The 25,848-nt window shown below is 51.2% G+C and overlaps 1 protein-coding gene across 1 annotated transcript; it reads left to right on the top strand.

Annotated features, from left to right (window-relative positions):
- Window positions 1-1,036: 1,036 nt before the first annotated feature.
- Window positions 1,037-25,620, top strand: TEX36 (testis expressed 36). Its single transcript, XM_075533482.1, has 4 exons — window positions 1,037-1,111; window positions 18,682-18,813; window positions 20,511-20,591; window positions 25,324-25,620. Exons 1-4 carry the CDS (start codon window positions 1,037-1,039, stop codon window positions 25,618-25,620), a joined length of 585 nt encoding a protein of 194 aa, XP_075389597.1.
- Window positions 25,621-25,848: the final 228 nt, after the last annotated feature.

Here is a 25,848-nt window from a genome sequence, read left to right as displayed (position 1 = left end):
GATCGCTGTGCCTCGGAGGGCCACTTGCCAGTGTTAAGACTCTAGGCACTGCCCAAGGAATTCGGAGGCAGGACAGAAACACACCACACCCCATATGTTATTAGACCAATTAACGGGGTTGTCCCGTGAAACCGTGACCAGAAACCTCCAAACCCAGGAACCAGATATCTTGAGGTTTGCATTGAACACAATCAGTGTCTGCAGCGACTCTTTCAAAAACCAAACCTTTTTTCAAAGCATGGTTGGGTCTGAACATGGAGAATCAGGTCCACCAAGGACCCCAAGCTCAGAGTCTCCTTGGCTTCTGATGCAGCTGAACTTGCCGCTCCCCTTGATCTGATTCACAGTTGGTAATCACAGTTATCACAGATCCATTAAAAGCCTATTAACTTGAATTCCCACAATTCCTTGGGGGCAAGGGCAAAGAGAGAGCAAAATAACTCTGAATGTAAACGGAACACAGCCCTTGAACGGAGGGGATTTCTTTACATCCCAGTGGGGGAAGACAGTGGTGAGAGCAGGCGTCCCAGCAGATGGCCACGTAAAGGGCACTGCCCGGAGCCGTACACTGCTGACAATGTGGGGGGAAGCCTTTTCCTGTGCAGGGCCAGCAAGATCCCGGGGGCAGTGACCACCTGTCCCAGAGGCAGTGACGGTAGCTCGTCCCAACACGTTGCTGCTGGACACTAGGTGTTGCAGGGTGGGGTGATGGAGCCAGCCGGCTGAACCTCAGGCCCTTGGATGGAGAGTCGAACTGCTCTCCTGGGAGAAGTGGGGTTTTGTGTTCTTCCACCTCCAGGTGTGCCTGCTGCCCCTCTCCCGAACCATGCTGTCCTAGGAAGACACGGAAGTCCCCATGCCTGGGCCTGGGCTTTAGATAAAACAGGGTCTCTTGGCACATGGGTGGGGGGGAGTTGCTGGGGGGAAAGGATATTAAGCAACTCAAAAGGAGGGTACTGTTTATGTCTCCACAGGAAAGGGAGAGAGGGACCAGACCTTAAGCTGGTGCAACAAGACTTGAAGACCACATGTAGGCATGAAGCAGCGAACTAACAAAGAGGTCTGTGGGGCCGGCCCCAATCTCAGCTATGTGGACCCCTCCCAGCTGAATGTACCACAGAGGACAGCACTGAAGATCCAGCCTGGGGAGAGGGCTGGGTCTGCTCAGGCCACACGGAGCAAACTAAGCGGGAAGGAGAGAGAGTGGACCACATCCTGGCCCACCAAGCCCTGCGGACCATCCTCCTGCTCGGAGGAGACAATGCACAGAGAGTACCCTAGGGCCAGGCCAACCATGAGACATGGCGTCCCCTCACTGACCCACAGTGCTATGGGGGACAACATTGGAGACACAGTTTGGGAATTATGCCTGATCTGACTCCCCACACCAGGGTGAAACACAAAGGGAGTACAACAGAGCAGCACGGGGAGCAAAGCAACGAAGTCCCAGAGGAACCCCAAAAGTAGACTTTGGGGTTAGGTGTGGCACCTTATCATACTTGATTGGAAAATGTTCATAAAAGTCAACAGACAGACCTGGAACTATTTATAGTTTCTCCCCCCACCCCTCACCCCATGTCTATCTATATAAGATAGGCAGGATAAACAAAATCCTCAGGAGGAAACAATGGATCGACAGTTTCGGCGGGACATGGGAGAGGGGGTGGTGGGGGAAAGGAATAGGGGAGCCAACAAACCCGGGGACAAGGGAACAAATGATCTAAAATTGATGGCAATGAGGGCATTAGGATGCCTGGTGGGGTTTGATCAAGTGCAATGTAGCCAAGAGGAATTACTGAGAGCTGAATGAAGATCGAACATGATAGTGGGTCAGGAGGAAAGTAAAAGGAAATAGAGGGAAGAACTAGGAGGCAAAAGAGATTTATAGAGGTTTAAACATAGTTATGTACATATGTAAATATATTTATATACAAGGGTAGAGCTATAGATCTATATACATATACTTATGTGTTAAGTATTAAGGTAGCAGATGAACATTGGGCCTCTACTGAAGTACTCCCTCAATGCAAGAACAGTTTGTTCTAATAACATGGCATTCTGTGACGCTCACCTTCCCGACCCAATCACTGAAGACAAATGGGTGCATAAGCAAACATGGTGAAGAAAGCTGATGGTGCCCAGATACCAAAAAATATAGTGTCTGGGACCTAAAAGGCTTGAAGATAAACAAGCAGTCATCTAGCTGGGAAGCAACAAAGCCCACATGGAAGAAGCACAGCAGCCTTTGTGTTCAAGAGGTATCAGGTGTCAGGCAACAGAAGACCCCAAACAAACATTCACACAGATGCAAACAAGAGGGCGGAGGGGAAGCTGAGTGAAGACCTAAAGCCCATCTGTAAACAATTGGACATCCCCTCACAGAAGAGTCCCAAGGAAGGGATAGTATAGCACTGACGAAGCATGCAACATTCCTCTAGCTCTTTAATGCTTCCTCCCCCCACTCTCACGACCCCAGTCCTCCCTTACAAATCCGGCCAGACCAGAGCATGTGCACTGGTCCAGATAAGAGCTCTCACATAACAGAATCCAGGACAGATGACCCCCTCAGGAACAATAATGGGAGTAGTGATACCATGAGGGTCGGGGAAGGTGGGGGTAAAGGAGGAATTGATCACAATGATCAATGTATTAACCCCCCCTTCAACCCCCTCCAGGGTGTCGAAAAACAGAAATATGGGTGAAGGGAGACAGTAGATTGTGCAGGTTATGAAAATAATAATTTATAATTTATCAAGGGCTCATGAGGGTGGGGGAGGGAGAAAACTATGAGGAACTGATACCAAGGGCTCAAGTAGAAAGAAATGTCTTAAAAATGATGATAGCAACAAATGTACAAATGTGCTTTGAAACAATGGATGTGTAGATTGTTCTAAGATCTGTAAGAGACCCAATAAAATGATTTATTAAAATTAAAAACAAATGGGGACTCTTATCTCAGAGGCTAAATAATCAGAGAAATGAAATGTTTTCTTAAAATATCACTCAGCAGTGAGCTTGGTGCATACTGATGACAGGCTCTGCTGCCCAATCTCTGAGCCTTCCTTATGGGTGGAGGTGGTAGTGGTGGTGGTGGTGGTGGAGGTGGAGGTGGTGGAGGTGATGGAGGTGGTGGTGGTGGTGGTGGTGGTGGTGGTGGAGGTGGAGGTGGAGGTGGAGGTAGAGGTGGTGGAGGTGGTGGTGGTGATGTAGGTGGTGAGGTGGTGGTGGAGGTGGAGCTGGTAAGTGAAAACTGCCTTATGGGTTCCCCAGGCTGTAAATCTTTAGTGGGGAAGAAAACCTCTTTTTTCTGAGGAGCGCCACTGGCCTAGCTGGTAGTATCCCAACGTGTGGCCACTCGGCCACTAAGGGTTCTTCTTAAACTTTCAGGTGCCCGCAAATCATCTGGGGGGGTCTTGTGAAAATGCAGATTTGGATACGACAGGGCTGGGAGGGGCCTGAGACTCTGCATTTCTTATGAACTACTAGCTGCTGCTGTTGCTGCTGGTCTGAGGACCACACCTGGCAGAGTGAAGCCCCATGGGAGGAACCCTACCTCATCACCAACTCAAACACCAGAGGAGAGTAGGAAGACAGACCACCGAGCTTGGTTTGACAAGTTGCGCCTATAGCCAGGGGGTCGGCTGGAGGTCACAAGGACCCAGCCAGACTCCTTGGAATGAAGACATGAGTCTGCCATGCACCCATGTGCCAAGCCCGTCTGATTCCTACACCGGGCTGTCATGACTGAGCCACGGCAGCATGTGACGTGTGGTTTGTGCTGCTGGTGACCCCATGTCCAAGAGCACAAAAGGCTGCCCTTCTCACCATCACCGGAATGTTCAAGCCGTGGTTATAACTGCTGCGTATTTCGATTGCCTTCCAATCTAGGGGTCTCCCCCACCTGCGCTCTGTTGGGCAAATATTCCCTTGTGGTCCCGAGGGTCTCACGGACTGGTCTTTGGCAGTCCACAGCCAGACCGTTCCCCTTAAAACTCCCAGCCTGGAGGCTCTGCTGAGACCTGTTTGCCGCAAGGGACTCGGCAGGTATTTGAAACACCTGTGGAATTGCTCCTAGCATCATCATAACACACGGGGCAGGGAGGTAGAAGGCGCCATCCTGAAGACTCCATGCTGTGTGTATCTCCTACGTGCCTTCGGCAGGCACACCCTCTGGCTCCAGATGCCCTGGGATATGAAGAGACCACAGGGACAAAGAGGACACGCTGATGGTCATCCACACAATTAACTGAGGGGATGACCCTTGGGTCTCAGCAGAGCTGGGGAAAGCGGGGCCTGGAGCCGGAAGTCAGCCAAGCCTATTTTCGGAAATGTCTTTGGATGATCTTTGCTGCCAGGCTTCTTAAGAGCTCACAGTCTCCATCATGCTCCCCGGGTTGCCAGCAAGTCCCGTCCCTGAGCCTGTCTTTAAGCCGGATTTGCACGGAAGCCAGAGCAGTTAGGGATGGCTCGGCTCGAATGTTGGTTTTAGTATACAGGGCTCCTTTTAATGCATAGAAACTTTAGAGAAACACCCCTGGTACACCAACACAGCTTCAGCATAATAAGGCAGTGATGGTGAGGATGATCGTAATAATATTTAGATGCATTGCCAAAGAGTATTTATTTGTTATTCTGAATCATCGTTATGTAACTTGGCTTTTAAATATGATAGGTTTCATGAAGGCTGGTCTATAGCTATGGGTTTGCACAGTTGGATATTTGTAACCTGGGGAATAAAAGGCCAAGGGAATGCTTAAAAGGCCTCTGTTGGACAGAGTTCTCTAGAAAAACAACACCAGGACACTTATATATATAAAACATACTAAATAATTAATCTGTAGAGTAGTACAAATGGCTCAGTATAACTCACTTCCATGAGGCAGCTAGTACACTGGCAGTCCTTCAAGTCTTGAGGGTCGCTGGGTAGTCCTCTGTAGAGCAATTTAGGCAATTAGTGTAGCTTGCAATTGAGGCAGAGAACAAGCTAAGGCAGCTGCACCCTGGTCCCATCATCAAAGAGCAAGAGACAACAAAGATGAGGCTCGCGGAGCCATTTATTGCTCGGTCCTTCAATTAATCCCACATGTGTTCATTGGCACAATAACCCTACCCAGCACAAGGTCTATCTTCTCTTTCTGTTTCTCACTGCTATGAAGCCCATTCTGACTTAGAGTGACCCGCCAGGACAAGGGAGAACTGCCCCTGTGAGTTCTCGAGACTGTAGCTCTGTACGGGAGCAGAAAGCCCCATCTTCCTCCCTCTGGTTTCAAACTGCTGATCTTGTGGTTAGCAGCTCAACTCGTAACCACTGTGCCACCAGCACTCCTAAAATAAAGCATGTGTTTCCCGCTACAGAGGCTGGAAGGCTTCTTAGCTCGGGATCCGAAGGTGGGACAAATACGTTCCATCAGGCTCACGTGGATCCTGGGCGCTACCAAAAGTCCACCTGAGTTGCCTCGTCCTGAATTCAGATCGGGCACCCGCAGGTGAAACAAGCAACCCTGAGCATTTCCCAGGTGCTCAAGCTTTTGCCTACAATGGACGGGCTGTCTGCAAAAGCAAGGCACAGAGATGGCTCGCTGACATCTGGCGGGAGGACAACGCAGAGTGCACGCCTGTGGGGGCACGCCTGTGGGGGCACGCCTGTGGGGGCACGCCTGTGGGGGCACGCCTGTGGGGGCACGCCTGTGGGGGCACGCCTGTGGGGGCACGCCTGTGGGGGCACGCCTGTGGGGGCACGCCTGTGGGGGCACGCCTGTGGGGGCACGCCTGTGGGGGCACGCCTGTGGGGGCACGCCTGTGGGGGCACGCCTGTGGGGGCATGTGCAGACACACCTGGGATGCGCTCCTGCACAGCACCCCAGTCCCATCACTTCCTCTATCACACAAGGCAGTGGGTCCATGATTTAAAATGAGGAACAGCAGCCCCTTGCTGAAAGGCATGTCTAGCCTGGTGGCACAGACAGATCTAAAACTACAACAAAGACATTGGAGGAAACATGGCCCGCGGTATGTGGTGTAGATCTTTGGCCGGGAATCATTTGGACTTAACCAATAATCTGGGATATAGGCCACCGGGTGAATTGCTAAATTCATGATTTGCTATTTAAAGACCTGATTTTCATGAAACCCCTAAGCATTTTCTACAAACAGTGCTGGCTCACAGTTGGCGTTCAGTAAATATTTGTCGGCAGCGTGGATAAACAGTGCCGGGCGGCCAGTATTTACGGATCCCTCCCACCACTAGCTGGGTTGGACCACCCTCCGAGCAGAGGGCAGAGGCTTGAGGCAGGATGCTGCATGGCTGTCCGGAGTCCCGGGGTAAGACATGACCTGCTTGCAGGGTGTGGTGGTGGTGGAGGGGTGTCACAAAGGTCAGCCCAGTAACCCACATCTCTGAAAATCATGACACCCACATGACCGGCTCTACCCCAACCTGGGAGGGAGAAATTCTGGACAAAGGGAGACATGGTCACTCGTTGTCCCAGGCCAAGTTGGCTTCCTTCAGTTTTGATTTTCTCAGATACAGTGTTGAGCGTGTGGGGCCGTCGGTCAGCAGGGAGGGCTTTCACACCCCCAGGGGTCGTGTGCCAAGTCTGACACAGCACGAGGCCCAGTGCAGAGGGATGCAAAGATGTTTACAAACCAGGCTTCCCCCCTCGGGGAGCTCCTGCTCCATCGGTGGAGACAGTGAGTGAGCGTGTGCACAGTCCCGTGTTGGAAATGGGCCTGGTTTTAGTCAAGAGAAGGGAGGAAGCCTAAGACCCGGTTTAAAAACCTAAACGCTGCGACATTTCCAACGGCCTCGTGCACAGGTGAGAACAGAACATGGGGTCAGGAAGGCCAAAGCAGCACTGATGGCAAAGCATAGTGAACAGACACACCTGTCTCGGAGGAAGGACAGAATGCTCAGCAGCAGCAGGGATGGAGAGACTTTGTCTCATGCACTTTGGACTTGATGTCAGGACAGACCGGTCCCTGAGAAGGCCGTTGGTGAGGTAGAGGGGCAGCGAAAAAGAGGAAGGCCCCTAATGAGATGGACTGACAGGGGCTACAACAATGGGCTCAGACATAAAATCATTGTGAGGGCGACGCGGGCCCGGCAGTGTCTCCTTCCCCTGTGCATAGGGTCACAATGGGTCAGAACCGACTCTCTGGCACCTAACAAGGGCAGCTATACCATTCCAGCTCGCAGACTTAGTTGTAAAAGGAACTGTGTGCAGTGTTTAGCTTAGCACAGTTCTTCTCTGTCTCGATGTGCCTCAGTAATGAGGTGAGCGTGGCCATGGGTGGGGGACACAGGCAGCTGAAGAAGGAACATGGTGGGGCTGTGTGTCCTGGGCTCCACAGTGACACATGACAAGCCCCCGACATGGACAAGCTCACTACGGTCCAGGATGGGTACCCTGGCAACTCAAACAGTATTGGTCCAAGGATCTCAAAGGCACAGAAAGTTGGCCATCGCCCCAAGATGATCTTGGTCTCACCTGTCTAGACTGTTCAGGGGTTTCCTCACCTGGCATCTGTGTAGAGTGAGTGGCAGGAATTTTCCAAGTGCTTAGATAATGGGGCCGCTCCACCCATTGTGATGGTGAATTCTAATTCTATGACAGCACTGGTCACTCCTCACTCCCCTCCACCCGCCTCCAATGGAAGGCTGAGAATTCAAGATTGGGGAAAGGGAGGAGGGTTGGTATCCCAGATGTGTAGAACTTGGAAGGTGACGGAGAGGTAAGGGAGCTAGCCTTCTGCTTCCTGGAGATAATGCCCAAAGGAAGAGACTTCAACCCACCTTTACACAAGGATGGATTATGGGTAAGAAAGTTGGTGCCCTCTGCCACCTTGCTCATGCTGCATGCATGTGGCCGAGAACAGAGAACTGAGTTTGAATCCTGCTTCTGCTACTGAGGGCAGTGGGACCTTAGTCAAATGACTTCCCTCGGCCCCAGTTCCTTCATCAGTGAAGTAGGCATCTCAGGGGCTCCCAGGAGAAGTTAGGGAAATATCGCGTGTCACCTATGCAGCCCACTGCACCTTTGAAAGCACCTCGTCAAACAAAGCCAACCCAACCCAACCCAAACTCACTGCCATTGAGTTGATTCTGACTGATAGCAACGCTGGAGGACAGGGTAGAACTGCCTCTGTGAGATTCCCTGGGAGTAGAAAGCCCTCCTTTCTCCCTTGGAATGGCTGGTGGTTTCGAACTGATAATTTTGTGGTTAGCAGTCCAACAGCCACCCTATACAGTGTTTCTGAGGTTGGAAATCTTTATGGGAACAGACGGCCTTTAGCTCTCTCCCTTGGAGCAGCTGGTGGGTTTGAACTGCAGACCTGGGAATCAGTAGTCCAACCCCACAGTGCCTCCAGAGTTGCCTGTGGCAGTTGCTGATGCCGGATCTCCCCCTCCTTTCTGCACTCATCTCAGCACACTGTATACATTATTAGAATATGTTTATGGGCCGTGCTCCCCTCCCCCATGTGGAATATCAGCTCCAGGAGGCAGCGGCCTTTGTCTTTTGCATTCCCGGAAGAATCCCAAGTGCTCACGGTGGGAGCTGGCATAGAGAAAGAGCTCAGGAGAGGCTGTGGGAGCCTTTTGAACACATCGCTGCTGGCTCACAGTCTGATTCCCTCAGCCCCACCAGACGGCGGGTGGGACTTGATCCAGAAGGTGTTCTGGCCATTGCTCCATTGTTAGAAAACATCCGGTTTTAGGCCCCTCTTTTCATATGGTTGCAAAGTCCTGCGGGGGTGGGGTGGGGGTGGGGAGGTGTCATCCCTGCGTCGGGATCTTCAGGAGACGGGACCGGGCACTTCTGGTTGGCGTCTCCCAGTAGAACCAGTGGAATTGTGTGGATTCCAGCTCCTGGCGGACCCAGGCTAGTGCTGTCGGTTTCCAATGGGTGATGTGGGGAAGTTGATCCCAAGGCCTTTCTCCCAAGGTGCCTCTGGGTTGACTTGAGCCGCTGACCATCGAGTACATTAACCATTTGCAGCACAGGGACTCCTGGTGGGTCTCTGTCCATTGTTGGTGGGCGCCGAGGAGGAACGCTCTTCTCGCTGCTGCTGCTGCTGCGAGCTGCTGTTGAGTGGTGCACCCCCCCATAGACACCCCGTGTTCAGCATGGACACAGACACCCCGTGTGCAATATGGACACAGACACCCCGTGTTCAGCATGGACACAGACACCCCGTGTGCAATATGGACACAGACACCCCGTGTTCAGCATGGACAAAGACACCCCATGTGCAATATGGACACAGACACCCCGTGTACAACATGGACATAGACACCCCGTGTACAGCATTGACACAGACACCCCGTGTACAACATGGACACGGACACCGTGTGCAATATGGACACGGACACCCCGTGTTCAGCATGGACACAGATACCCCATGTGCAATATGGACACGGACACCCCGTGTTCAGCATGGACACAGACACCCCATGTATAATATGGATACAGACACCCCGTGTTCAGCATGGACACAGACACCCCGTGTGCAATATGGATGGACACAGACACCCCATGTTCAGCATGGACACAGACACCCCGTGTACAGCATGGACACAGACACCCCGTGTACAACATAAGGAACCATGGCCCAGCCTTGCACCATCCTCACGATTGCTATGCCTGAGCCCTTTGTTACAGCCGCTGCGTCCATCAGGCTCATCAAGGGTCTTCCTTCTTTTTGCTGCCCTCCCACCTGGGGAGCCCTGGTGGCAGAGTGGCTGTGTGTTGGGCTGCAGTTTGAAACCACCAGCCGCTCTGCTGCAAAGCTAGGACTTCTACTTCCATAAAGTTATCTTCTCAGAGACCCACAGGGGCAGTTCTTGTCCCATAGGGCTCTGGTGAGTCAGAATCAATTCCCGGCCAGTGAGGTGTTTTCTTTATAACCAAGCATGATGTACTTTCCCAGGTCTCTCCTGATACACAGGCTAAAGTAGAAGAGACAAAGTCTCACGATTCTTGCTTCTTTTATTTTTTTTTATCATTTTATTTAGGGCTCATACAACTCTTATCACAATCCAAAGAGCCATCCATTGTGCCAAGCACATTTGTACATTCGCTATCCTCATCATTCTCAAACATTTGCTCTCCGTGTAAACCCCTGGCATCAGCTCCTCATTTACCTCCTCCCTCCCCACTCCCCCCTCCTTCATGAACCCTTGATAATTTATGAATTATTATTTTGTCATATCTTACTGTCTGATGTCTCTCTTCACCCACTTTTCTGTTGTCCATCCCCCAGGGAGGAGGTCACATGTAGATCCTTGTAATCGGTTCCTCCTTTCCAACCCACCCTCCCTCCAACCTCCCGGTATTGCCACTCACACCACTGGTCCTGAAGGGATCATCTACCCTAGATCCCCTGTGTTTCCTATCTGTACCAGTGCACATTCTCTGGTCTAGCCAGATTTGTAAGGTAGAATTGGGATCATGATAGTGGGGGGGAGGAAGCATTTAGGAACTAGAGGAAAGTTGTATGTTTCATCATTGCTACACTGCACCCTGACTGGCTCATCTCCTCCCCACAACCCTTCTGTAAGGGGATGTCCAGTTGCCTACAGATGGGTTTTGAATCCCCACTCTGCACTCCCCCTCATTCACAATATGACTTTTTGTTCTTTGGTGCCTGATACGTCATCCTTTCGACACCTCGTTATCACACATGCTGGTGTGCTTCTTCCATGTGGGCTTTGTTGCTGCTGAGCTAGATGGCCGCTTGTTTACCTTCAAGCTTTTAAGACCCCAGATGCTATATCTTTTGATAGTTAGGCACCATCAGCTTTCTTTATCATATTTGCTTATGTACCCGCTTTGTTTTCAGTGATCATGTCAGGAAGGTGAGCATCATGGAATATCAATTTAATAGAACAAAGTATTCTTGCATTGAGGGAGTACTTGAGTGGAGAGGCCCAATGTCCATCTGCTACCTTAATACTAAACCTATAAATATACGCACATAAATCTATTTCCCCATCCTCATATATAACTATATTTGCATATGTACATGCTTTATTTAGACCTCTATAAATGCTCTTTGCCTCCTAGCTCCTTCCTCTATTTCCTCTGACTTTCCTCTTGTCCCACCATCATGCTCAGCTTTCAGTTGGGTTTCAGTAATAATTCTCGGTTACATTACCTTTGATCACGCCCTACCAGGCCTCCTACACCCTCCTCACCACCGATTTGGATCACTTGTTGTTCCCTTGTCCCTGGGTTTTTTAACACCACTACCTTTCCCCCAACTTCCCCCTCTCCCATGTCCCCCTGGAACTGTTGGTCCCATTGTTTTCTCCTCCGGATTGTTCATCCAGCCTATCTTATTTAGACGGACCTACAGAGATAATATCATGCACAAAAACAAGACAGAGCAAAACCAAGCAACAAAAGAAAACAGAACAAAACAACAACAAAAAAAAACAGTGACAAAACACAACACAACACAACAACAATCTAAAAAGAAAAGCTTGTAGTTAGTTCAAGGACTATTTGTTAGTCTTTAGGAATGTTTTCTGGTGAAGTCTGATGGGTGCCAAGCCCTGGCCCCAAAGTCTATTTTTGGTATTCCTTGGGGTCTTTGTTGCTCTATTCTCCTTGCTGTTCTGTTGCATGCCTTTAGTGTTTGGTGTGGTGGGATCAGATCAGGCGCAATTCCCATACTGTGTCTCCAGTGTTGTCCCCTATAGGGCTATGGGTCAGTGTGGGATGTCATGTCTCCTACTGGGGCTGGCCATATGGTCTTCTCTGTGGATTGCTCTGAGCAGGAATATTGTCCTCAAGTCTTGGTGGGCCAGGATGTGTTCTACTCATTCTTCCTCCCCCTTCATTTGCTCCCACGTGCTCTAGTCAGACATGTCCCTCTCCCTGAGCTGCAGCTTCAGTGCTGTCCTCTGAAATAAATTCTTCTGGGGGGAGGGACAGCTGTCCACGTGGTTGGGATTGGGGCCGGCCCCTCAGACCTCTCCATTGTTTCCCTACTACTGGGTTGAAGTCTGGTCCCTCTTTCCCTGTGGAGATATAAACAATACCCTCCCCTTGGGTGGGTTAGTGCCCTGTTCCCCAATACTCTTTTCTTTTTTTATCCCCCCCCCCTTAGTTGGCTACCATCTGTGTCCCTGGATTTGGTGTGGCCCCTGCCATACTACCTGGTCCTTGCCCCCGGCATCCTTGCTTGTAAGGAGCATTCTGGTTCTACTAAGATAGATTTGTGTGTTCTGAGATAGGGTTGTTATCCTTTTGGCAGTCCATACTACCTTCAACAGTCTTCCCCAGCACCATAATTCAAGTGGATCAATTCTCTACATCTCTAGGACGAATATATCATGCGCTGACAGACCTTTTTAATTTCTGATTTCTCCAATGCACTCACGAAAGGGGTTGCAAGGGGAACCGCAGCAGTAAGTAAACCGTCAGCGGTTTCCTGTTGCTCAAAGGGAGAGCCAGAGTCAGGGGGAGTCCCAGGTTAAGTTCCTTAACACCCCCATGCCACAGGACGTTGGTGGATGTGTTCAGACTAAAACGTAAAACGGAGAGTACTTCGGTTCATTTGCGTCTGCAGGCTTTAAAACACAGACGATGCCCACTCGGACACGGCATGGGGAAGTGGCTTCGTCTTTCCCCGTCTCCGTTTCTTGATCTGTAATGCGGGAGTGGTCCTGCACGCAGGGCGGTGGTGGTGATGAATCAGGGCACGTCTACAGAAGCGCCTAACATTGTGCCTGGCTCACGGACAGCGCCCACATGAGGCCTGAGGTCACTTCGTTGCTGTAGTTGCTGGCTGCCCTTGTGATGACTCTGACTCTCGGTGGCCCCAGGAGCCCGGGGATTTCTCAGCTGCAGTCGTGATGACAGCGACTGCCAAGCCTTTCTTGGGCAGCACTGCTGGGCGGGTTTGAACCAACAGCCCTTAGGTTAGTCGTGGCGCACAGGCTGCTGGTGCCATCAGTGACCTGCATCGGGACACACACCCCGAACCAAGCTCCCTGACACCCAGTCCACTCTGGCCCATAGCGGCCCTAGAATAGGGCAGGGTACTAGTGCCCCTGTGGCTTTCTGAGGCGATAACGCTTTACGGGAGTAGAACGCGTCATCGGTCTCTTTTGGAGCTGCTGCCGGTTTCAAACTACTGACCTCGTGGTTAGCAGCCCAACTCGCAACCACGACACCACCAAGACTCCTCAGAACTCATCGGCGTGGGCTTCTCACCCCCCCCCTGGCTTCCTTTGACAAAGACTTAGAACGCCATCTTGGAAATACCCACCGCAACACGGAAAAGTCCGAGCCCAGTGGACATTCAAGGCCCGTGCCAGGGGCCGAGGACAGAGACCATGTCTCCCAGTGTGGCTGGAGTGCATGCCTCAGTTTCTCTCTGCTGCCAGCATGTAAGCACAGGAAAAAAGAACGGAGCCTGAAGGAGGCTGCAGAGGAGCGTGGGGACGAGGGGAGAGGTTGCTGGCTGAGTCAGTGCAGCCATTTGAGGGGAAACCGGTGGGCACGGTCTTTTGGTAGTAGACCTTGCTGGGTGAAATCTGGCTGCTGCTGGCTAGGAGAGCCTGTCCCCCACACACTGCCACCTCCCTGTTTAGTATCAATCACTGAGTGATGAGAGGCAGCAGATCCCACTGCCGCCTAAAGAGCCGTATTTCACGGCTACCCTAACAGAAGGGTCTATTTCACAGTCATTTTCTTATAGCCATTAAATATATATATATTTAAAAGACTGGAATGAAAATGCTATAGCCATTGCTTTTTTTTTTTTAACACAGCAGCTTCATTCATAGACTTGCAAAATGCAGATGAACTCAAGTCAGTCCTTGCTTTGCTGAGAGAAGCTTTCCCAGCCTGATTCCCCACAGCTTCTCAGAGTGGAGTGCTGGACTGGAGGAGGGGAAGAGGAGGGGATGGAGGGTGGTAGGGGGGATGGCTGGCCCTGGGCCCTGTCTGTTTACCCTTAAAAGGTAACTGCGTAAGACTGCTTTTCTGAAAGTGGAAGGAGTGACACTCCATGGCGGGAATTGCAATCAATGAGATGAAGCAAGATGCGTATGGATTGTTGAGTGGAAAACCAATCTGTTCTATAAACCGACCATCAAAAGTAAAAAAATATATATTTTTGAAAGAAAAAAACGTTCATGTAAAAGAAAAAGTACACATGATTTTTACAAGAATATTTACAACCTGGTCGTACCATGCATGGCAAAGGAGTGGTTGAATTCTCTTCTCCCGTGCAGGAGCCCCAGCCAGTGCAGCTCCTGTGCAGTCACCGCCCAGCAGCCAGTGGAGGCTTGCTTGTTGCTGTGAGGCTGAGCAGGTGTCTGCAGAGCTTTCAGGCTAAGACAGTCAAGGAAGGTCCTCTCCTTCTGAAAATCTCCACTCACGGCCACCTGACTCACAGCCACCCCGAGGATGGAGTCGAATTGGCTCTGTGGGTTTCTGAGACCACAAATCTTTATGGGAATAAAAAGCCTCATCTTTATCTCCCCGAGTGGCTGGTGGTTTTGAACTGTGGACCTTGTGGTTAGCAGCCCAGTGAGTAACCCAATAAGCCACCTGTGAATGAGAACTGTATGGACCACAGCAGTCTGATCCACAGCCCATCACAGGTTCGGCGCAGGAGGGGAGCATTCTGTTCTGTTGGGCATGGAGTCAGACTGGCGGCTCTTAGGATTGTTGAGTGCCATCCGATCAGAAGAGGATCATAGCGGCCTGTGGTCTGTTACATCATCTGGTGTCAACTTGAGACTATTAAGAGTGAAGGAGTGTAGCCTGTCAAACAGGTCACAGCTTGATGATCTCATTTGGAGGCACAAAAGAGATAAGTAGCTCACTGGAGGCCAGTCACACATTCTCCCTGTGAGATATTCCTGTTGACAAGCCACATGGAGCTATGCTGTTAGAACCAGAGCCCTGGAGCTGGAGGAGCCACGTGGAGACTCACACCAGTGCAGAGATGCTTCTACCACCACTGGGTCTACAAGACTTCCCACCCCCTGGCCTGTGATCTTCCTGCATTCGGCATCATTGCATGGCTGCGTGAGTCTGAAGAGGAATTCATAGACTGGTATCAGACATATGGGCTAATATCGGTCTTAGGGACTTGATCTGGATTGGGCTGGGATGTTTTCTTAATATACACTCTTTGACATAAAGCTTTTTCTTATACACATATGAGCGTTTCCCTAGATGTGTTTCTCTAGGCCACCAGACTAGCACATGGCCTCTTAGACAGCTGGGCAGAACACAGCACTACTGCTCTGGAGTCCTTTGCTGTGGCCATCGCTGTATCAGGCCCTTTGCTGCGGCCCTTTTGAGGTGTTCCTGTCTTTCGCTGACCCTTACCAGGAGTGCCGTCATTTTCGGGGGGGGGGGGGGGGCTAGCTCCTCCCGATAGCATGTCCAAAGTGTATCAGACAAAATCCCACTGTCTTGTTTCTAAGGAGCATTCTGGCTGTACTTCTTCCAGGATCAAGTTGCTTTTTAAATATTCATTTTACCCTTGCCAGGAGCATAAATCAAAGACGCAAATCCCACTTGGATCTGCCGTATTTATGGGCCAGCTTTTGCATAACCGGGAGGTTATTGAAATGACCATGGCTCGTGTCAGGCACACCTCAGAGTGACATCTTTGCTCTTAAAAGTGGTCTCTATCAGCAGACTTTTTCACTGTGATTATGTCCCTTGATTTCTTAAAGGCTGTTTCCACGGGCCCTGATCATGGATGGGAGTAAACAGGAATGGTCGACAGCTCCGGTCTGTCCTCTGTTTACCACGGTGGTGCTTAGGGGAGCTGGGAAGATGTTGTTGCCTAATTTGGGGATTATTCTGAAGGCTCTCTAGTCTTTCATCTTCATCAGTGAAGGCTTCAAGTCCCCTTTGTTCCGAGCAAGCAAGTTTGGGGGTGAGACTTGCTCTACCACTGATGCCTCTCCCTCGTTGGCATGGCCTTCCTGCCTCTTGGATGCTTTGCTCGGCATACAGACTGAATACAAGGACACAACTGGGACACGCAGTTGCCCCTTGTTTGACTCCCTCTTGATCTGTGTACAGGTCCCCCATGAGCACAGTGAAGTTTGGGGGAATTCCCATTCTTCACCATGTAATCCATAATTTGTCAAGATCCACACAATCCATCGCCCTTGCGACGTCAATAAAACGCAGGCCAGCACCTTTCTAGTCTTACCTACTTTCAACCAAGAGTCACCTGACACGAGTGATGGCTGGCCTTTCCCAGGCCCTCGTCTGAATCTGGCTTGAATATCTGACAGTTTCCAGTCAATGTACTAGCACCGCCATCTTTAAATCTCCAGCAAAACTTTCCTGTTGGATCACCTCCTTTCATGTATCTATGATCAGTATCAACAACACAATGTGTGCAAAAATCATGTGTCTGTGTGCATGCGTGTACCTTTGTGTAAAGATGTATGAAAAGAATGGTCCCTAACGAGTGCCTGGGAAAGGGGGCTAGGATTTCAGGGGAAGCTTAGTTCCTTCTTGCATTTTTCTCTATAGTTTGAATCATTTTAAGCCAGGAGAGTGTGTTGCAGCTCTAACCAGAAATAAAGCGTACTTGCTTCCGTGCTGGGGGGATACAAACCCCACAATGTGGACACAGGCACTTAGCTAAGGAGTCAGTCATACTTGGCAAAAGGATAGACAAGGAGTAGAAAGTCTCACTTCTTCCAGAAGCTTCTGTGGCTAATGTCCAGCACAGCCTTCCAGCCACTCTGCACACACAGCAGCAGAGAGGTCTGTGTGAGCTTCCCTGGCCCTTGATTGCCAACCCGCTCCCCATGGACAACCGTTCCAATGCCTGGTTGGGTGTTGCTCTCACTGGGCGTGTTTGTGTATAGCAGGCATCACGGCTCTGTGCTCAGGGATTAGCTATATGCATCAACAAGGCCGGGCTAGGCTTTCGCATGCTGCTGCTTCCTTTTCTTCTTTCCACCCAAGCAGATGTCTTGGGAAGACTTGTCTGTGGCTCCATGCTGCTTAGCTGTCCCTTTTCACAGTTGTCTAGAAGCCCGGGCAGCTGACCCTCCCTGTGCATGAATGCTAAACACACAACACATGCTTTTGTGCACACATGTGACACACACCACCTGGACATCAAGCCGTGTGTCTGGAAAAGAAGTGGAGGGAGGGTGAGCATGTTGGAAAAAGCATTATCATCCTGAAGAGGAGGAAGGAGGACTGGTTCGGGGCAGTGACAATGGGCTTGGGGGCAAGTGGACCCCCTGGGAGACAAAGAATGAAGCAAGAAGTCCGAGTGTATGCAGTGTCCCTTTACTCTGCCAAGGGTCCTGGGGCGGTGTCAAACAGTTAATGTGCTGGCTGCAAATGGAAAGGTCAGAGGTTCAAGGTCACTCAAGGCACCTTAGAAGACAAGTCTGGTGTTCTGCTTCCCCCAAATCAGCCTTTGCAAACCCTACAGAGTGACGTTCTATGCTGATGTTCATGGGGTCACCGTGGGTGTAAGAGACTTGGAAGCAACTGGTAGGTTGGTTAGTCTGCCCAGAAGGTTTGCTTATTCCCTCCTTCCGGGTAAGGAGATGGAAGTTGGACAAGTCAATCTTGCGTGAGGGTGTCTGTCTGGCGGGAGAGGGAGCTGGTCCTGGACTCAGAACCTCCGAGTCCACAGCCTGTGGCCCAGTTATCTTGCTTTGCCCCCTTCCTTTGTAGAGCGGCCGGGCAGGGCCTTGCTGTTGGGTTGTTTTCCTCTCCTGGAGATCTCTCCGAGACTCCGAAACCCACGTTGCTGGGAGTCTTTCAAAGGACGGCGTTCCAGTGTAGAGCGCTGCAGTGGCTGTGAAGTTCCTGAGCTCGTGCTCAGGACAAGGGCTGACCCTCCTGGGCCTGAGGGAGTGGCCCTCACAGTCCACCCCTTGGAGCTCAGCTTCACCCATGGTCAGTGCCTCTGCCTGAGATGCCTTCACCAGCGTCAGAGTTACAAGCATGGTGTGCTCCCTCTACTCTGGACAATGCTGGGGTCTCCGCAGGACTGTGAGGCCTCCAGGGAGATGACATCACAGCTCTGCCCGAGCCTCCCCTCTGCACGAGCCTGTCTGGACCCTTCTCCCAGGTTTTGCCCCCAGGACACTCCCAAGTAATCTTCATTCTGTTCATGTTTTTGCTTTGCACCTTTCTACACCCTTTGTTCTCCAAGGCCACCTCACCCTCCACCACCTGACATTCTCAGTGGGCCCCCTGGGGGTCCTCTCCCCTCCAGCCCCATATTCCTAGGTGCACCTCTTACCTGCACTGCTGGAGCACAGGCCCACCACCATGCACCTGAGCTGGAGCCCGGTCCTAGTCCTGCGAGCGCTCCCTCACCAGAAGGCAGAGCTTAGAACACACACCCTGTCTCTTCTGCAGAGCTGTCTGCTCGCGCCTCCGTGCCCACGCCACCTCCGGGCCTGGAAGCCAGCTCGGGGCTGGTGCAGCAGGGGTGGCCCGGTAACTTGAAACAAGCGGCGGCGGTGGCCCTGGGCCATGGCCATGTTTCCTGCTCTTGGAAAGAATACTTTAAAATTACAAAAATTATGCCGTTTCCCCTGGATGCCAGAAGCACTCAGATTGCATTTTAATTACTTTACAGAGGAAGCTCTGATACTTGGCTCGCAGAATGTGACTTGCCTGGTTTTAATCAGGGTGCTCCCTGTTCCCCCAGTTCCCCCACATCGGGCTCACGCAGAAGACACCCGAATCCATCACACGCGCCACGCTGAAAGAACCCCACATTCCACATTTGATTCATCAAGTGGAGGCGAAGCTCCCCCCGATATTCAAAATCCGGGAGAAGGTGAGCCTGCCACGCTGACCACAGTTGGGGCACCCCAAGGGGAGGCTCCTGGGCACTGGTAGTGGTCAGGGTTCCCCAGAGAAAGAGAAGGAACAGGACACGCCCCCCCCCACACCAAGGGCCCCTCTTCCAGCACTCTGCCAAATAGTACTCTAATGTGGGCCCTAGGAAGGCTTTCACTGGCTAGCTTTCAGAAGCTGAGCACCAGGCATTTCTTCAGCATCTATCTTAATCTGCAAGTCCCGGAAACCTGTCCCTACGGGTGACTTTATTTGTATCTGAAATACTGGTGGCAGCGTTTTACGGCACCAGAACAACCTGCCAGCCATCGCAGGACAGCACACCGACAGATGGGTGATAGCAGGCGCACACGTACACACACACGCACACACAGAGCTATTTAAGGAGTTGGCTCACGCAGTGGTGGAGGCTGGCAAATCAGAGACCTGCAGGGCAGGCCGGCAGGTTGGAGACTTGGCAGGAGCCAATGCTACCAGCCTCAGGAGAAAATGCCCCTCTTCTCTGGGAAGCCTCCGGTTTCACCCGGATCAGGACCCTCATCCCAGCTCCTCCCCATCCTGTGATCAGGAATGAACTCCTTCCCTTGAAGCCAGCTGATGGTAAATAATAAGCTGATCAGTCAAATGCCTTCACAGCCACATCTAGACTAGTGTTTGCTCAAACAAGTGGGAGCCACAGCCAGACACCCGACACATGAACTTCACCAAACTCCATCCCCCAGGCTCTCTAGGCAGAGGTACCCCCTGGTCCAGGCAGTCAGGTTAGGTTCATCTGAGGACAAGAAGCAAATTCTCTGGCGACAGCTCGCCGTTCCCAGCCAGCTCAGGAGCAACCTTGGGGGCACTGAACTCACACCTGCTGGCACCTGGGACCATGGCCAGAGCTCTGCTCTCTCTCAGGCCTTGCTGGCCAAAGAAAGCAGTCAAAAGCTCTGTCCAACTTTCAGGTCAGGAGCCTACACACGCTTTCTTTCTTGCCTCCAGTAAGGTGTTTGGGTGGGGGGGCTCACAGAGCAGCCCACCGGGTTTCCACTGAACGGTTGAGACACAATTGGTGTCATCTCAGCCACCACCGTGCCCACAGCGTGCCATCAGGAGTCCCCCTTCCTCCTCCGGGTTTCTGTTTCCAGTCCTTCTCGCCTGACCCCTCTGAACTCTGACCTTGGGTTCATGCTGCCCTTGGGTTCTCAAGTGTCAGAATATTCTAGAAGGGTGTACCTCATTCGTGTTAGACGCATCTGTGGTTGAGCTGAACCCAGAGCCCGTGGGCTGACTTCACTTCCAGGCCTGACCAGCCAGCAGGGGTCATGGGCTTAGGGGTTATGCCGGTCTCTAGCTGACCGGTACACCTGGTTTCTTTTACAAATTTGAGATTTGTTGCTCTCTCTTGCTCCCCTTCTATCCAGGCCCTCCCAACAAGAAGGAGGATTTTTGTGAGTTCAGGAGGTAGCCAATAGGGCTGGGTTTCAAAGTCCTGATTCCCATGGACACCAAGGACTTCAATTACTTGTGCCGTTTGTCTCTTCCCTGGAGATGGGCTCTCTTCCTTATGCCAAGGTTACGGGCAGCAACTCCTGCCCTCTCAGCCCATCTTTCCCAACACCGTGCCCAGTTCTAAAAGCGTCCTCCTGGGGTTCTGATGTGCACCTTCTCTTCCCTCCCTGCTCTCTCGTCCAGCAAAGTGTGAATAATAACTTCCCCTTCTCCGTCCACGACAACCGGTACAGCTTTGAGAACAGCGTGCACCACTTTGAGACGGTGAGTAGCTCTTTCCCAAGGACACGGGAGTACCGCGGGGTCTGGATCTTCTGAGGGCTCCCTGAGATCCACACGGTAACCCAGACCAAGCCCACTGCCATCCAGTCGGTTCTGAAGCATCGCGACGGGTACACAGGGTTTCTGAGACTGGATCTCTCCAGGAGTAGGCAGCCTCATCTTGCTCCCAAGGAGCAGTTGGTAGGTTCAAACCTCTGACCTTTTGCTTAGCAGCCCAAAGCTTAGCCCCTAGAACCTCCTGCAACAAGGTCAATGTTAAAACAAGGTTACAAGAAACAAAGGATGCTCCCAAAGCGGCACGCCTCCGAATTCCGTGCCCTTTGTGTTTCTGGAAGGTCTTGCCTGCGAACCGTCACCTGTTTGAGCTCTCCTGCCCAGATCCCCCCAGGGAAGGAGGGCTATGGTGTCTTTGGACAGCAGAGCCAAGACCCACAGCGAGGGTGGCCGGGAGGGAAGTCATTCGATCCAGGAGAAGCTTCCTGTTACCTGAGTCGCCTTCCCTCTGCACGTGGTGAGACCCCATAGCCACGTCTGAGAGCACTCAGGGGCGGAGTCATCAACAGAAAGAGAATGCAGCCCCATGTGGGATTCAAAGAGCACCCCAGAAGCACAGCGAGAGGAAACAAGGTGACTTAAATATAACGAGATCAATGTACCCCCAACCTCTCTCAGACTTAGCACGCCAACATGCTGTCGCTGTAAAGACCATGGGGACATCGCAAATCCCAGTTGATACGTTAAGCTGGTCAAAGCTGGCTTGTACTTTGCCCTTCAGGGCACAGTTCGGTCAGGATGAGCCGTGTTTCAAGTGCTCAGCAGTGGCTGCCATACTGGACGGTGGTCATCATCTTGGGCAGCGCCGGGTTGGCACATGGTAAGCGGAGAACTGTGCCAGGTGGCTTCTAAGCCTCCTTTCTGACCCGGTGCGTCCCGAGCGGCGGTGGTGCTAATAGGGCTCCTCATTTGCTGAGCGGTTGTAACCAGGCGTTCACACGTTTGCCCTATGGCGACCCTGTAGGACACGTCCAGTGGCCCCATGGGGCTTCCGAGAGTGTGACCTTTCCAGACGCAGACGGCCATGCCTTTCTGCAGTGGAGCAGTTGGTCAGTTCAGACCCCCAACCCTCCCCTTAGCAACCAGATGTGTCACCACGGCGCCGCCCACTGGCTCAGAGACTCCACCCCTCTCAGGATTGACTCTCTCATCATCCCCAATTGAGCGGTGCGGACACTGAGAACCAGGACGTTAACGAGGTTCCTCCGGAAGCTGCATTGTCATTTGATGCAAGGCAGAACGCTGGGGAAAGTTTTCGTTTGAGGTTTAAAGATGATCTCGGGGCAATATTATTGGAAATGATCACTCCGTTTATATGATTCCTCAAAGTCTGGATTTCATTGAGAATTCTGCTGAGAATGTAAAACGCTGTCTCATTGACCCGACCCTCTCCCCTTTTGAGCAAGATTCTTCTGTAGAATCTTAGGCTAAAAGGGTCCTAATAGTATTAGGCATTCTCTGGTCCTTCTGGCCTCATAAAGGAGGAGGCAGAGGTTCACCGCGGTAGCAATTCTTACTCCGCTTCCTTTGAAAGTCATTCTGTCTTTCCATTAGAATTTCACTCAGTCATGCTGTGATGACCATTTGCTTTCGGGTTTCTGTCTGCCATCTTATCGGATGCCTCATACTGTTCCTTACCCTGCAGTTACTAACTTGCTGGGTTGGTCGGAAGGATCTGCCCACCGTGTCTTCTGTTGATAAGCAAGTAGTGGCTATTCCTAAGTATAGACGTTTAAGAAACACACCAGCACTCGTGTTACCCAATCAATACAACAGTGAATCACATTTGTCCAAGAATAAGGCAAGAGCCCCAGAATCCCCCACCCCTTTGCTTCCATACTGGAGCTGTGCTGAGACAGGCACCCATTGAGGGTCCCCAATCCCAGGAGACACCATCTTTTGGGATAAGGCCAACCGTCCACCCCTGACTTACTCATTTTCTTTTTCATGTTTAAAATTTCATATGGAACTTGATAAAGTCTAAAAGACTATGACAGTAAATTCTAGAAAGACAAATACTACTCCAAACTTTCTGAAGTTTGTGATTTTTCCCCCCTTGGTCTTTTCCACATAGTTGTTGATTTGCAAAATCTTTACAATATTTTAAAAATTAAATTTTAAGAGATATTCTGTAAAGATGGTAGCAGCAGCAGCCAGCACATCTCATCAAATGTCCCACAAGCACAAGCTGAATGACCAGTATGAAAATATCTTTAAAGATTTCAAGACCACCTCTGAAATGAAGGTGGGATAACAGGTATCCCAAGGAAGCCTGTACATTGAGGAGGTTGGCTCTGGCTTCTTTATGGAGCTCGCCGGAATCTGTGGAATTTCAGTTCCACATTAGCATGATCTTTCTTCTGAAGTCTTGCTTCACAGTTTTAATACATCTCATAATCACATGACCAGCCAGTTTGGGGATTATAAAGATAAATTTAACTTTTTTGGATCCCGTTCCTTGCAGCTTTTCTGTTATACTTTTCATCCCTTCCTTTTGCCTCTCGTGTCTCTGGGTTGTGCCCAGGTGAGTGTTGGAGCGGGTGCTTGGGCAGTGTACACAGCATCTTCCTTGAGTATCCTTCCCAGACTCTTTCCCAAAACTGGACTATGCTGGGTAAGCCTGGCTTGTCTAGAGACCCCAAACCAGAGACCCTTGTCTGTGTATAAGAAAGGCCTTTAACTCTAGAAGTCCTTTTCTATCAGGAAGGCATCCCAGCCCAGTCCATCTCAAGTCCAGGGCTCTGATGCTAGCTGGAGCCTTCCTTAGAGTCACATAGCTGTAGGCCAGTGATGCAGGAAGAAGGGAGCTCGCAGGCTGGTGGGTGCAGAGTCTCAGGGATCCAAGATGAGTGGGCAACATGGCAGGGCACTGACAGCTCCCATAGTCAGTGGCCTCCACAGGGTCTCCCTGGAGGCAGACACCGAGTCCCAGAAAGGAGGACTGTGAAGGCCAAAGAGAAGTCCTCACTGCCAAGGCGGCATCACTCAGGCTGTGATCTGATTGACAGGTTGAATTCCACTCCTACACTTTCGCATAGGGTCAAGGTGACATAAAATAAGGGTGACCCCCCTCTGTGCCAGTTATTCCAAAGACCTTGACTCCCTTGGTGTCCCTACACCTTCCTGACACATTGACGGAGAGTCTCATATGGAGCTCCTCAACTCCTCCCAGCATGGATGGGCTGGCCCTTTCCTCTGTGATCTGTAGGATGCTGCGGGCCCTTGGGAAGACTGGTCCATTTGACATTGTGTCCATTTCTTTTCCATCTTTGGTCTAGTGTTTCTTCTTCCATTTCATTATAAAACTGGAAGCCAAACCCACTGGCATTAAGTGGATTTAGACTCAGAGGACAGAGTGGAACTGCTCTCTACAGTATCTGAGAACTAAATCTTACAGGAGCAGACAGTCTTATTTTTTCCCCCAGTAGTGGTGGGTGGGTTTGAACTCCTGACCTTGTGGTTAGCCGTCCAATGTTTAGCCCACCTCATCAGCAGGGTTCCTTTGTTTTCCTATAGCTATGATCAAATGAAACCTATCTCACTGACTACTCATGGATTCTTGGGTCACCTGTGAAGGGCTGACAGTCAACCAGGAAACCTGGGCCCGGCACCCATGGCACTGCTTCTTTGGGGGAGCTCTCAAGGCTGGGATACAGTCCAGCCTCTTCAGACTCCAGAGGGAGAACCATCTGCCCAACGAGCTCTGAGACGCCCAGGACTGGACAGACTGGGGAGCTGATTGGATGCAAATACGCTGTCTTACTCACCTAGGGCTGCCATGACAGAAATACCACCCATGGAGGGAGGGCTTTCTCTGACAGTCTAGGGGGCTAGCAGTCTTTGAGTTCCAGGCGCCAGCTGTAGGGAAAGGTTCTCGCTCTCTGCTCTGGGGGAGGGTCCTGGTCTCTCTTCATTTTCCGTATCTTGGTTCCTTGGTGACCTTCATGTGGCGTGGCCTCCATCTCTCCCATCTCTACCTTCTCTTGCTCCTTTGTATCTGAGTAGAGACAGACTGTAGACACAGCCTACATGGATAGTGCCTTGTTAACATAACAAAGAAAACCCTATTCTCAAATGAGATGACAATTGCACGTGAAGCAGGATGCAGCGCACCTGGTTGGGAGGGACACAGCTCAATCCTTAAGAGATGGTGTGGGACTTCTCCAGGGCCCCTGGCGTATAGTGCTGGTCAATAGGCTGTTCCTGGCTACGTTCTGTAGGAGTCCGCCTGGCACAGTGGGTAAGCCCTTGGCTGCTAGCCAGAAGGTTGAATGAGGCAATCTGTTTCCATAAAGATTTCTAGCCTCGGAAACCCCATGGAGCAGTTCCACGCTTTCTTGTAGAGCCACTGTGAGTAAGAACAGGCTTGATGGCAGTGAGTTGGGTTTGGGTTTGAGTGGTCACGTTCTCTGGGTTGTCTCTTCAAGTCTGTACACGTCGGATCACCTGGGTGGGACTGGAAGGCTGGGAGCAGAATCACAAAAGACCCCCCAGGGGGCGGCATCAAGTCCCAACTTGCCACAGGTGGGCAAAGGGGAGCTTCTGTCACAAGTGGCCTGTGTGTCTTTCACATAGGCTGCGTGCTGCTGGTTTTCACAAATCCGCATGGCTTGAATGTCCCCCTTCTCCCCCCACTAATCTTTGCAAAATTCTCCTCCAGGGTCTGGGACGTAAGAAGACTCCCATCGAGAAAAGGCAACACATTTCCAAGAATTTCAATCTTTGGGCATGTGACTTTGTTCCGTCTTGTCTGGATGGCTTTTCAAACAACCAGATATCCTATGTGTATAAGGAAGGCGTGGTGGTCCCGTTCTTCAGGCGCTTCCCCAAACATCATAGCGAAACATGGAACACCTTTAAATGTACCCCTGAGTGCAACTGTCCAGACGCCACGAAAAAGAGGCCCAAAGTTCGATTTGCCGTTGACAAAAAGGCCACGTCGCCCTTGGATCCCTAATTGCCCATGAGTTTTAAGATCTTGGCATTTCATCGGACAGGCTTGCCTTCGGATCCAGCAGGGCCATTTAGCATAAGACCGGTTTTAGGATGAGCTGAGCCATTGTGTGCATTCCAATGCTGAGGGGACAGACAGTAACTAGCCAGGGGTGGAAGCCATTCCCTTGGGAAACCAGGATTTATTAGCACTCCCGATCTTTCACATGTTTTGATTCTTTTTTAATGCCAC

This window comes from Tenrec ecaudatus, chromosome 16 (assembly GCF_050624435.1).
Source record: "Tenrec ecaudatus isolate mTenEca1 chromosome 16, mTenEca1.hap1, whole genome shotgun sequence".
NCBI classification, from domain to species: Eukaryota; Metazoa; Chordata; class Mammalia; order Afrosoricida; family Tenrecidae; genus Tenrec; species Tenrec ecaudatus.
Note: the sequence above shows the minus strand (reverse complement) of the source record. Positions and strands in the feature narration are given on the sequence as shown.